At 42.1% G+C, this 12,814-nt stretch overlaps 1 protein-coding gene across 3 annotated transcripts in view; it reads right to left on the bottom strand.

Annotated features, from left to right (window-relative positions):
- Positions 1-12,814, bottom strand: part of GALK2 (galactokinase 2) — a 105,381-nt gene that overhangs the window by 24,923 nt on the left and 67,644 nt on the right. For all 3 annotated transcript variants that reach the window (XM_026518443.4, XM_026518442.4, XM_026518444.4), the window contains exons 6-8: positions 11,868-11,966; positions 10,044-10,196; positions 551-761 (exon numbers count right to left, since the gene is read on the bottom strand). In XM_026518443.4, the coding sequence (XP_026374228.1) occupies positions 551-761; positions 10,044-10,196; positions 11,868-11,966 (463 nt within the window). The remainder of the gene's footprint in view (positions 1-550; positions 762-10,043; positions 10,197-11,867; positions 11,967-12,814) is intronic.

Genomic DNA, 12,814 nt, shown 5'->3' with positions numbered 1-12,814 from the left:
AACCTTTACTTCTGAGAAGCCGCCTTCACCTCCAACCTTTCCCTTCATCTCAGGGAGCTGATGTTAACCAGTGTGAAAACAACATCGCTTGAAAGCGGCAGGCAAACAGAAAAAGCTTTCACACTAATGTGGGCAATAAGTTTCAAGCTAAGCAGTGACCTTTCTGGTGTTCCAGGGGGTGTCTGAGCAGTTACAAGCATGGCTCAAACCTAGACCTTTTTGTGTACATAGTATAATAATCAGAAAAATGCACAGAGGAAAAAAAGAGAAACATCCTGAAATAGGAACTTCTCGAGGGCAGGAAACATGTTTCATCCACCTTTGCCTCGCCAGAATACCTGGCATATAGCAGATCAGGAAATGTTTGTTGATGAATGAATCAATGAATTTAATGCAGCCCAGAATCTAGATAATTAAGTTTGCCAAAACACACACATTCTCCAAATACCCTCAAGTATGCTTCAAAATCAGTAAAATCCATGGGGAAAATGGAGTCTTTCCAGCTGTGAGTAGAACAACCCAAGGTCTTCACGATCTTCTGCAGACTCACCATCTTGAGTGTTTGGACTCAGAATTTGGGTTCGAAGCTCCTGCAGGCTAATTCCCAGACACCTGCAGACCTCCTCGGGGCTATAGGGTTCGGGGTGAAGGGCGTGCTCTGTGATCCGCAGCATTTCTTGCAGACTGACCCCGAGTGTGGCCTGCACCTCCTCTAGCCGCAGCACTTTATCCCACTGCAAGCCTCTGTACTTAGCCAGGAGCTGCAATTCGAACCAAGATAATGCTTAGCTTCCATTTCAGAAATCGATATGTACACTTTTAATTAGCCAAATTCAACTGTTTTCTTTTTTTCCATTCAACCTATCCACATTTCCCATCATTGCTTGAAAATGCGCACTGGTTCAGATGTTTGGAATTAAAACATGCTTGTGTGACACTCACAGGCTAAACATTTTGCCTTAAAAAACCTAATATCCCGCTGATTTTTTTTTTTTTTTTTTTTTTTTTTGCCTGTCACCACTTTCCCTCAGGGCTATTGCTTTGAATGATTTTGTTCTTTTATCCCTATTCAGTTCATCCCTAATCCACCACTCTCTATAAAGTCTACAGAAAACTACTCAACTCTCATGTGATCTGGGTCCTGAGGTGGACACTGTATGCCCGATTTCATTAGGGCACTTCCTGTTTACCACATGCCTCTTTGAAAATGGCTAATGAATTTAAGTATCTGGGCATTTGGAGTAAAGTCCCAGATTTTAAATGAAAACCTCATTGGTGACCTTATGAAAAACCACTTCATTAGGTCGCTGGTAGAACTAGAGCTGTATGTTTCTCCACCCTCAAGAAAAGAGTTTGGCCTCCAACTGTATCCTGAGGCATCCCTCAGTCTGACGGAGAGGGTTAAGGACAAACAAAGCTTTTGTGACCAGGTCCACTCATGGCAACCTCAATCCGGAATACGTTCCCGTCATTCTCCCCAAACCACTGACTGAGCCCTTTAGAGCAGGTGACCATCAAAACGTGAAGATATCTCTCATCCTGAGGTCTATAAAATTCATTCCCTGGGTGTGAGGCAGGTGCAGACAATACAAACAGCAAAAAGAAACAAGCAAAAGAAGGGAAAACTTGTCTCCCTCTTCGAGGAAATGTGCATCTGATTTACTCTTCTATTATGCTGATGATTTCATTTGCCTTTCTTTTAGACAGGAAGCAGGCTGTACCAAAGACCAGTGAACTTTGGTTAGGGCCACTCACTTCTGAAGAATGTTAATAACAGAAGTTCTTATATTCATTAATCCTCTTTTTAAAACTCTGGCTCATACATTTGAAAGGAGTTAATGATTTTAAGGCAGAACAGGGAAAAAGAGAAGAGCTGTATTTTTCTGTTCAATTATTTCCCAGAACATGGTACCATTCTTAAGGCAAGGACTAAAGCTCAGATCTTTCTTCTGACTTTGTTTGCTTAGCACCCTTAGTGTTCACAAGCAGTACTAGACTGAGACCTCCACAGATCCGCTCGTTCGTTTAATTCATTCACTCATTCATGGTCTCTATTCTAATGTAGTCCAAAACTAATTTGAGAAAACTCATGAAGACATACATAAAGCAATATATTTATTTTATACAGAAAAAGAGCTGCAGTTGATAATTTCCTGGAATGATACTTTCTTGAAACACAGATCCAAACCAGATGAAATAAGCAATTGAAGCAGACGGAAGTAATCAATAGCTGTATAGTGCTGTATGGTTTAAAATGCGCTTTTTATTTCTTTTAATCTTCACCAGCCTTGTGAGGTGGGTATTATTATTCTACTTAAGAGGTGAGAGTAGATGACTTGCCCAAGGTCTAGTAAGAAACAGAGCTGGAAATCGAACCCCGGTCCTCTAACTCCTTCTGTCTTCCTCAAGGTCCCAGTGTCAGTGAGTTATGGCTAATACTTCTACGGTGCCGCTCACACTAGTTCAAATTGCCATTTAAGGCCTACAAATGGATTTCTAAGCACAAACTAAGATTTGTGTTAGAAATGAACATTCTAGTGATTTAAAAACAAACATTTTGATGGATAGGTTCCCTCTAAAAAAAAAAAAAAAAAAGAAGGAAAAGAAAAAAACATCAAAGAATGGCCCCCAAGTGATGACAGTGGGCTCTTCCTAAGAACCTTTTAGTCAACATCAGTCTTCAAGTTTCCATCCCCAGGCTCACTTGAACAAGTCACACTGCCTCAGGCATTTGATCCAAGGAAACTGGGCCAAGGATGTGTGAGGAGAAACTCTGGGAGGAATGCCTGCTGCCTACAAGGTTGTTTTTCAAAGGCAGCCTCCCTGTGTGCTTTCCTTCCACAGACAGAGGCACTAACATACAGAAGCTCACGTTCACTCCACCAATATCCCAGTTCGCTGTCAGGTCCACTTAGCCCCAGCTGGAGGGTCCACATAAGCCATTTGGTCTGTATTTCAATGGAGGCTGAAATGTACCACATGCCGTCAGTGACAGCTGCACTGCCAGGAGCCACTGAATAACAGCACACTGCACTGTGCAAGTAAAATAGGAAAGCTGCTTAAGCCCTTTGAAATCTGGCTCAGGAAACAGAAGGATGACTTGCAGATGAGGGAAGTGGGTGGGTAAGATCAGTGTCGCTCCAACACAGAACTTCATGAAGGAATTTGCCACTTGAGGCCTTGGTGATTGGCCTATTTCACTTTTGTGAAGCAGGGCTATGAGTCAGGGCGATGGGTCATTTCATCACAAGTTCCTCACTTGTAGCAGGGTGGGGAAATAAGAGAAAGCAGTTCTTTGTCAACATTCACCACTTCCTTTTTGCCACTGGATATATTAAGTATTCACATCAGATACCACTTCTGGGAGGTTCCTGAACCTGTTCCATGCTCTGTAGGCAAGAAGGCAGGCAACAAATGTTTTGTCCACAGACATGGAAAGAAGCAGATAAATAGTGCTAGGATCCTGCCTCAGGTTGGTGTCTCTCAGAAGCAGGCTCTGAGGCAAGGATTTAGGGGCAAGGACAATTCCAAGATGCTGGTACAGGAGTGGAAAGTGAGACAGGAACAGAAGCCAATGCAAGGAACAGTGACATGGACAGGTGAGGCCGGGCCTGCTGGGCCCTCTGGAACCTGTGTGCAAAAACTTCCGATGTGTCCTGCCTATGGGCAAGAAAGCTGGATTACTGACCCACGAACTCTCATCCATCGTCCACTGAGGGCTACTTCCAAGGATATTACCTCCCTAGCACGTCCAGGTTGTCTCAGGTGCAAACTCAGAGCTTGGCTGCTGCCAGAAAAAGCCCTCAGCCTGGGAGAGTTGCTGGAGCTCCCAGGAAGAGGACATGCTAGGAGAGCGCTCAGAAATGGACCCTAACTCAGGAGCCTGACTGTCAGAATCCACATCTCTTTGACTTTCCCATTGCATTTAGCAGTATTAACAAAGCAATGGGAAAAGGACCAAGTCTTGTCTTCCCCTGGCCAGCAAAGGCTAAAATTTCTAATCCCTTCTCTGAGTTACCTCTAAAAACAACAATTCATTCAACAAGCTGTTTTCCACACAATAAAAGTGGCTATGTTGTTTTTGTTTCTGGTTATATAAGTCACACATGCTTATTTTTAAAATTTCAAAAAGCACAAACCAGCTCAAAGCACAAAAAAATACAAAGTAAAATAAATCATCTGTTATCACTCCAACTCCAAGATAACCACCAACCACTATTTTCATAACTATACTATTATATATTTATGCAAACTTTCTGCAAACCTACAGACATATAGTTTGAGATAGATGTGATCATACGTAGTTGTTTTTATCGTGAAGACTTTACTTTTTGCTTATGTCCCCCATACCGTTCTCCAGTATTTCATAGTGGCTGGTGACTCCCATGTGCACGTTCTACTCATAACCATTATGAAAACACTACGATGTTGACCTTCCCTGATGGTCAACTGTCTGCGCTCAGTGTGCAGGCTACAGGATAAATCTGAAGAAACCTGCACAACTGTGCAGAACGGATCGACTACAGTTCTCACTGCTCCCTCAGCACATCCTGGCGTCCCCAAGCATGGTGTCTGGATCTCATCCACGCCTAACTCCCACGGGCACAATGGAAAGAGCAGGGGTGAAGGCACACGTGAACTCGTGCACTTACTTAAAACAGGTCACCACCTACCCCGGCCTGACACTCCCAGTGTGTAAAATGGCATACTTAAACCTACTTCACAAGCTACTGTGAAGATTCAATGAGATAACAATAAAAATATCTAGCACCTTGCCTGGCCCAGAAGAGGCACTTTTGTGAAGGGCAAGTTTCCTTCCCTCCCCATATTCCCCTGCCTCTCTAGCTAGTTCTCACCCACCTGACCCCTTTTTCCGTGCTTTCAAACATATACAGATGTCTGCTGTCTTAAAATCCTTAATGCTAAAGCTACTGGTCTTCATCTCTCCCACCTTTCACTAACTACCAGTGGCCCATAGTCTAGGCCTTCGGTAGCCACTCTCACTATTGAGTGTGACCACCCAGAGGTCTTTCCTTACCTCCCAAACCACTTCTGAAGCCACTGGAGTTTTCTCAGTCCTTTTAGCACTGAACAAGGCAGTGGCTTCTGGTACTCTTCAGTACTGACCTTCTTCCAATTCCCTGTTTTATTGCTTCTGTAGTCTTGAATTTTCCTGGTTTCTCTCTCACCTCTCTGGTCCTTCCACCATTTCCTTCCATGACTCGTTTTTCCTCTTTCATTACCTACTTCCTAATTAAAGTCACCTTCCAAGTTTAACCCCTGGCCTTCTGGTCTTTTCCTGACACATTCTTTCCCTCAGCAAACTGAACTTTAGCTCTTGGTTTCGACTATTGCCTCCAAATGAATACATCTGAAGGCTGTCCCCCAAGTGCACAGATACATGTGAGGGCCAGGGGGACAGCCTTCAGATGTATTCCTAACCACGGAGGAGAAAACTCCGTGGGGAAACGTCACCGCCTCTCACTTTCCTGTCACCTTCCATCCAACCTTCTCTAAACCTACCAGTGACAGCACTATGCTTTCTACCCCATCATTTCAGCTTGAAACTACAGCTTACCAACTCAACATTTCTCCTTCATTGATGCATGCCTGCATGCAATGAGTGTTTGCTGAGTGCCCACCACTCTCCAGGCCCTCGGCACACAACAGTGGATAAGCACACGTGGCTCCTGACCACAGTGAGCTCACAGCTTACCAGAGGAGACAGGTGTTCCATAAAAATTACACAGTAAAGAACTTAATCTAATTGTGGTAAACTGCTATAATGGAAAAATAAAGGAGGTGGTAAGATTACATAAAAGGACATTTAACATAACGGGAGTGGGGAGGGTAGTCAGGGAAAGCTTCATGGAGAAAGGAGGACGGATACCCAATCATGGAGAGCTTTATACCGACCCTTTACTAGGTTCAGTCATAGCTTCTCTCGTATCCCTCCCTTTTTATCCCATCCTCACTTCTCTTCCACCAAGGCAAAAATTCCCGCTGCCAGGTTAACACGTCTAATACCTTGTTAACAACATCAGCAGCTGCCCACTGCTTCCGGAACCGAGCCTGGTGGATCCTTAGTGCAGCACTGGAGGCCCTGCCACAACCTGGTTCCACTAAACCCATGGACACTATCCCCCACATGCGCTTTCTCTACACTGCAGCTCGGACCCACCACTCTGGGACTACTCCACACTGGAGTCTTGGCAAAGTGTGCTCTACTGAACCAACAGTGCTGAGCGAAACTGGCCGCATTCTTTGGTTTTCCTCCACTTAAACTCAACGGAACTGCCAAAGCCTTGACATTATGCCCACTTCTCACGTTCTATCACTAGACAGAGAATAAGTTCCATGTTGACCATTAAGTGGGAGGAGCTAAAAAAACTGGGTGAGTGATGGCCCCTGACTAGACAGGCTCTGTAAAGAATCACATTATAAAATTTCCTTGAAGTTCCAAAGGACCGCATGAAACTCTCTCCTTCATTGCTTCACTTGTTGCCACAAGGAGCTCAGGGTATGCAAAAGCAATGGAATAATTCCTCTTCCCTTTTTGACTTCCCATAATACTCATTATCGGCATCACACATTTTATCCCCCAATAGAATTAAGGGATACTCTCTTTCAAAGACATAAAACATTTCTGGAAAAGTTTAAGCCACTGAATGTGTGTAAAGTATGAAAAATTTGTGCTCATTAAAGATTTCTGGCCACTTTGTTAAATTAAGAACATAAAAATGTGCTTCACTTAAAAGTATCACTTACGTAAGTAACAATTATAAATCTCTACTGAGTTTGCTTTGAAATGTTCTTAATTTTAGTTCAAATGGCTCTATAAGGCTCTGACTTTCAATGAATCTGCATCAATTAGTTTTTGGAAGCTACTAGAAAGGGAGGAGGAGGGAGAATGAAAGACAGAAAGGAGACTTGAGGATATAGGTGAAACTATCAACATTAAAGTAAAACAAAAAAAAAACCGTATTTGTTGGTTCAGTGTACTTCCCTGTGTTAAGTAGATACAAAAGGTACTCATTTTCGTAAGAGGAGCTTGGAGAGCTAGGAGGAGTGGGAAAATAAGTGTCATTCGTTACAGTTTTGCTGTGTAGACCTCCATCTGATCCCTGAACTCTCCTGATCAGTCATGTCTGCCCTGACACTTCATTTTTACTGTCTGAAAACAGAAAGTTTGTCCAGATCAAGACAATGTTCCTTACCTTTTTACTTTTTACATGGGAGGTTTATTTCCCAATTTAATGAGACCATTTCCAAACAAATATTATATTCATTCACATATAAATAAAAGAATGGAACCATATTGGAAGGAAAATATGCTTAGCAGAATTCCAACCTATGTTCTTAGGCAAAAGTGTATTCTTTTTTTCTTTTTTTAATCTTTCATTCTCTTTCCTTCTTTCTTTCGTTCTCCACACCCAGCATGGAGCCCTATGTGGGGCTTGAATTCACGACCCTGAGATCAAGATCTGAGCTGAGACCAAGAGTCAGACGCTTCACTGACTAAGCCACCCAGGTGCCCCCCTAGGCAAAAGTGTAGTCTTAACATCAAGGTCATATTAGCAGTTTTATCTTGATTTATTATACAGAAGCTTGGATTCTAGTGGTTTGCAGCAACATGATTTAAAAAACATTTTCCATCTTGATCAAGTCTTTCACTTTCCTTTCTTCCCTATTTTTAAAGACAGCCAAATTCAGAGCATGCACCAACCGGGAGGAGTGTGCAGCAGAAAGCAAAATTCAGATGCCAACTTCACTGAGCAGAGTACCTCTAAGACTCATATGGAGCTGTCTACTCCTGTTCTTGAGAAGGTTCTGCGGGGGATTAGGGTTTCCAGATACTACTGCTCCCAAAAGAGATGCCTTTTTTCCAGTTAACTCTCAGACCATTTCCCCATCCTGATAATTTTCTCTAGAGATTCAGCACCACCACCACCGCATTCCTCTCTCCTTGCCTCGCAGGAAGACAGTAGTCACAGGGTGAACCCATTTCCCATGGCCTACTTGTTTGAGCCCACCCATAGATCTCGTAGAGGCTATCTCATTTCGTGATAAGACTCTGAAAACAATGTTGTGTATGCTTGAAGTCTCCTCAGGAAGGCAACACTTACTCATTAATCTCAAAAGTAAAGTCGGCACGAATAAGCCCTCAAACAAATAAGACACTAATTTCTTCCATCTCCTGAAAGAGGAAGGTTGTCCTAAAGGAAAAAACAGTTCACTGAAGCCTTGATGTTGAAAAAAGTTTACTGCACTACTTCTCATATATGCACTGATCAGACACTGCCAAGAGCTTAATATTAAAACATTTCTTTTACATAATTTTTAGAAATTATTTGAATGAGTAAATTCCAATTTTAAACACTTAAATCATGATTTTTAAAAAACGTTAATGCCAAAATTTCCAGAAAAAAAAAAAAAAACTTTTGTTTTTCTGGCTCATCATATCTCTACTCTCCCTAACTTCACAACTTCAGGGGGTGGGAGTAGGGTGAAGTGGCAAGTCAGTCACAATGGATGACACCACACCTTACATATGTCCAGAGAATTTAGTCCAATATACACTTTTACAATATTGTGAAAGTGAGCAAAATAAATACGACAGGGCAGGCAACACAGGGAATAGTCATTCATTTATTCAACAAATGTTTATCCTGTGCCTATTTCGGCCTAAGCACTATGCCAGGCATTAGAGTTATGAAAGTTAGCAAGATGGGCACAGATAAAACTGGCTCTCAGATAAGACTGAATCAAAAGGAGGAAACAGACATTAAACAATTGTGATAAATTCTGTAACTGAGAAGTTCAAGAGCTATGAAATATGAAGGGAGACTTACCTTAGTCTGGAAGTAAGGAGGTCAATGAAGGCTTCCTGGGGGACATTTAGGCTGAGACTTCAAAGAAGGCTAGGGGAAGAGCATTCTGGGCATGTGCAAAGTCCCTGGGGTGGGAATGAGCATTACGGCTGGAGTGCAATGGGGGTGGGGGATGCTAAGACAGGAAGAGTATGAGCTGCACAGGCATCAGATCTTGCAAGGCTCTCTAGGCAGTGATAAGGACTTTTACTTTATTGCAATGCAATCAAAAAGTTTTGAAAGGTGTAAAGCAGAGGAATTATCTGATCAGATTTAAATTTCTAAAGCATCATTCTAGCTAGGAGAAAGCACGGTGTAGCTCCTAAGCCAGAGCCCCCCGGCTCCCTGCCTTAGTTATCTCTAACTTTCTGGTCATACCATGTACCCTTCTGGATCCTCCACAACATTTCATTTCTGTGTCACTTTGGGAACACCTGCTTACATACCACCTGATCACATACTAACCATTTCCTATTTCACATCCTCTAATTTTAACTCTCCTCTCTACTCTCTCTATTCTTATATCTTACATCCTTTTGTATATCTTCATGCTCCTAGTCATACAACAGATATTCGAAGAATAGTTCCTAAGTAGCTTTAAGGCTTGACTGGCAAGGGTCTTCTAAACTGTGGAACAGAGAGCTGTCAAGACTCCCTTCTGGTTTCTGTTTCCTTTGCACACATGTAAAAGTCTTTTAGGCACAAGGGCATTACATCAAGCCTGTATTCTTAGAGTGACCAGTGATGGCCCACTACAAAAATGGTGCATCTGAGAGGACAAGCTGTTGAGGCTACCATCACATTTGTCAAAGAAACAGGATCAGTTATGGTCACTTCCCATCAATCTCCTCCAACTAGCTTTCTCCACCCTTACCTAACCCATTGCCTATGCTTCACAGACATAAACTATCCTCTTCTCCCCAGTGCCATCCTAGAAGACTCAACTGTGAAGTTCGTATAACTTCCAAATACCTTGAGGTTGCAGGGCACACCTATAGGTTTATTTATCTCCTGAGTTTGGAATCAAATTGCTCTCTATCCAAAGGCCTTCGTTTAGAATATTGCCGCAGTCAGAATGGTGCCCTAAGCTTCAGGGAAAGAGACAAAGTAGCAGAGAAAAAGGACAAGAGAAAGCCTACTCCAAGTTTCACTCCAAGTTTGCCAATTTCATACCTTTGCAGCCAGCCGACACTCCATCACCCTGACATTGAAATGAGAAGTTGCTGCCTTATTCATTTCCACACAACTGTTGGCAATCACAAATACTGCTCCACTTGGGAGTTTCACATCAGTTGCCCTCAGAGGACTAAATTCTATCAACTTGGCCTGTTGGAAGAAAAATGACAGGTGAGATATAGTGTATTAGAATTCAGAAAATGTTTAATCATTTATCTATTTATTTACCTTAGCAAATATTCTTCGTAAAAATTCACTCATTCAATTCAAATATTATTTATTGACTTTCAGGCACTGTACTAGGCACTGGAGGTGCAACAGTGAACAAAACAGACACTATCCCTGCCCTCATAGAGCTTACTATCTAGCAGTAAAGACAATCAAGTGCATAAATACATTTCTAGGTTGTGTTACAATGGTAGCAAAGTACAGGGTATTTTATAGACACATAGTTGAAACATCTGATCACCTAGTGCAGGCTCCTTTGAAAAAAGGGAAATCTACACTGAGTTTTAAAGAATGAGCAGGAGTTGTGTAAACAGAGGATTTCTTGACCCAAATAGGATATCAAAAAGAGGGAAGAGCATACACAAGTTCAGAGGGGGGAAAAAAATGAGGTGTTAATAAAGCTTTGGGTATTGGGGCGCCTGGGTGGCACAGCGGTTAAGCATCTGTCTTCGGCTCAGGGCGTGATCCTGGCGTTAAGGGATCGAGCCCCACATCAGGCTCCTCCGCTGGGAGCCTGCTTCTTCCTCTCCCACTCCCCCTGCTTGTGTTCCCTCTCTCGCTGGCTGTCTCTATCTCTGTCGAATAAATAAATAAAAAATCTTTAAAAAAAAAATTTAAAAAAATAAAGCTTTGGGTATTGAAATCTGTCTGGAGCTCAGAGTTTGAGGGTTGAGGGTTGGTGAGAGGGTAGAATGCAGAGGTAAAGCAGGAGCCAGATCATGAAATGCTTTGCAAGCTCAAAGAATTTGGACTTCATTCAGACTCTATAGCTAACTTACATTAACATTGGCACTCTTGCCACCATGTTTGCTTGTCAGGTCTCATCCAAAACACCCAGAGTATTTTCTTAACATTAAACCACATTTCCTCATGGTTGATGTCTTTGGCTTAGAGGAATCAACAATAAAGATTCTTAGTAAGAATCTATCCAGGTGTGCTCAGAAAATAGCCAAGCTTGTAGGAATCTGATGAAAAACTAAGAAAAGATTTTAGAGAAATGTCTGCTTCTATTATGGAAATGGGCAGTTTATGGGCAACAACCAAAACCTCTACTCTGCCTAAGTGAGTTGATAGCCAAGGGGAAGTGGTATCCAGCTAAAGAATTCATCCCTGGCTTATTGTCAACATTCTTTTGCCCACCACTGAAGCCCCAAAAATGTTGACAGAGAAAAGTGATACCAAAGAGTAAATTATAAAAAGAGGGATTGTGAATATATGTAGTAAGAGAAGTTAACATTTGGGTTTAAAACCAACAAGAGATTATGAAAATGCCATGAGATGAAGTGATTTGGGACAAGACCGGGAAAGGTGGTCCCAATAACTAGGGAGTTGAGAAATCTCATCTTAACAATGAAGAGAAATAGAAGGGGGAAAAAACTAGGCACAAGAGAAAAAGAGATCTGAGGTAGGATTCTGGAAGCCTAAGGAAGAGGTGATCAACATGAAACAGGATGGGTGAACTGGCAGCAGCCTTGAATTATAAAGCAGATGATAAATACCATTTACAATAGAACCGAATAGAATTGACTGCCCAGAACCTCTCCAAATGAACTTTCCCTACTTGATATTTCCAAATAGCTCAGTGTCACATACAGTTCCTTCTTCTGCAAGAAATGATATGGACTGGTCCATCCCTCCTCCTTCAGTGCCAATATAACGCTCGCTCTTGGCACAGATTTCCGCAAGTTCCACCTGAAAAAGTAAAAATTGATTTGCACTGTGAGTACAGTCATCATTTACTTCTCATTCATTTCTTACTCCAGGTGTGACAGATAGGTTTGAATTCCAGTGCCAACTCTGATCAATTGACAAAAGTTGCCTGAAGCACTGTGTTAACGAGGACTCTAAGACTACCACTGAGTTCAGTAGGAAAACAAACCATGATGAATTAATGTTTGCAGTGGGATGGAATGAAATACTGGCTGTGCGTGCCACACAGCTGCTCTCCATAAAAGACTCCACAGGGCAAGCGGTTTCTTCCGTCTTTCTATTTGCTCCATCCCTCTCTAGACTACTATCCCCAAAAATCTCATATCCCCAAAAATCTCATATGGGTACTCACTCATTTCTTCCTTCTTTGGTCTTCCTTTGTTTCCCCACAGTGGACTTTTCTAGTCTCCACACAGCCAAAGTGGGGTCATGCAACTTTACCCACCAGTCCAAAAGTAATGCTGTCTGTGTGGCATTTCCATTAAATGTAAGAATCATCATGAAATTCTTGTCATTTCACATCCCTTTCATCAAGAAAGATCATGAACTAGCATCATCTCCCCAGACGCATCTTCCTCCAACCATGATGAAGAGACCCAACACACAAACACAGTTCTAATCCAAACTGAATATGTCAAAATATGTGTTTAAGAATCTTTAATGGCCTCCTACTGATTAATGAAATAAATTTAAGCTCCTCAATCTGGCATTTTAAAGCCTTCTAATCTGCATATGAAATCATATTATCTACCACCCTTTTCCAATTAGATTTGTTTCCTTGACCATCTCACACATTTGTGCAACCTGGTATTTCCCTATTGTCTTTCATA

The sequence above is a fragment of the Ursus arctos genome, unplaced genomic scaffold (assembly GCF_023065955.2).
Source record: "Ursus arctos isolate Adak ecotype North America unplaced genomic scaffold, UrsArc2.0 scaffold_36, whole genome shotgun sequence".
Taxonomy (NCBI): Eukaryota; Metazoa; Chordata; class Mammalia; order Carnivora; family Ursidae; genus Ursus; species Ursus arctos.
This window is presented reverse-complemented; position numbering and strand designations above follow the sequence as displayed.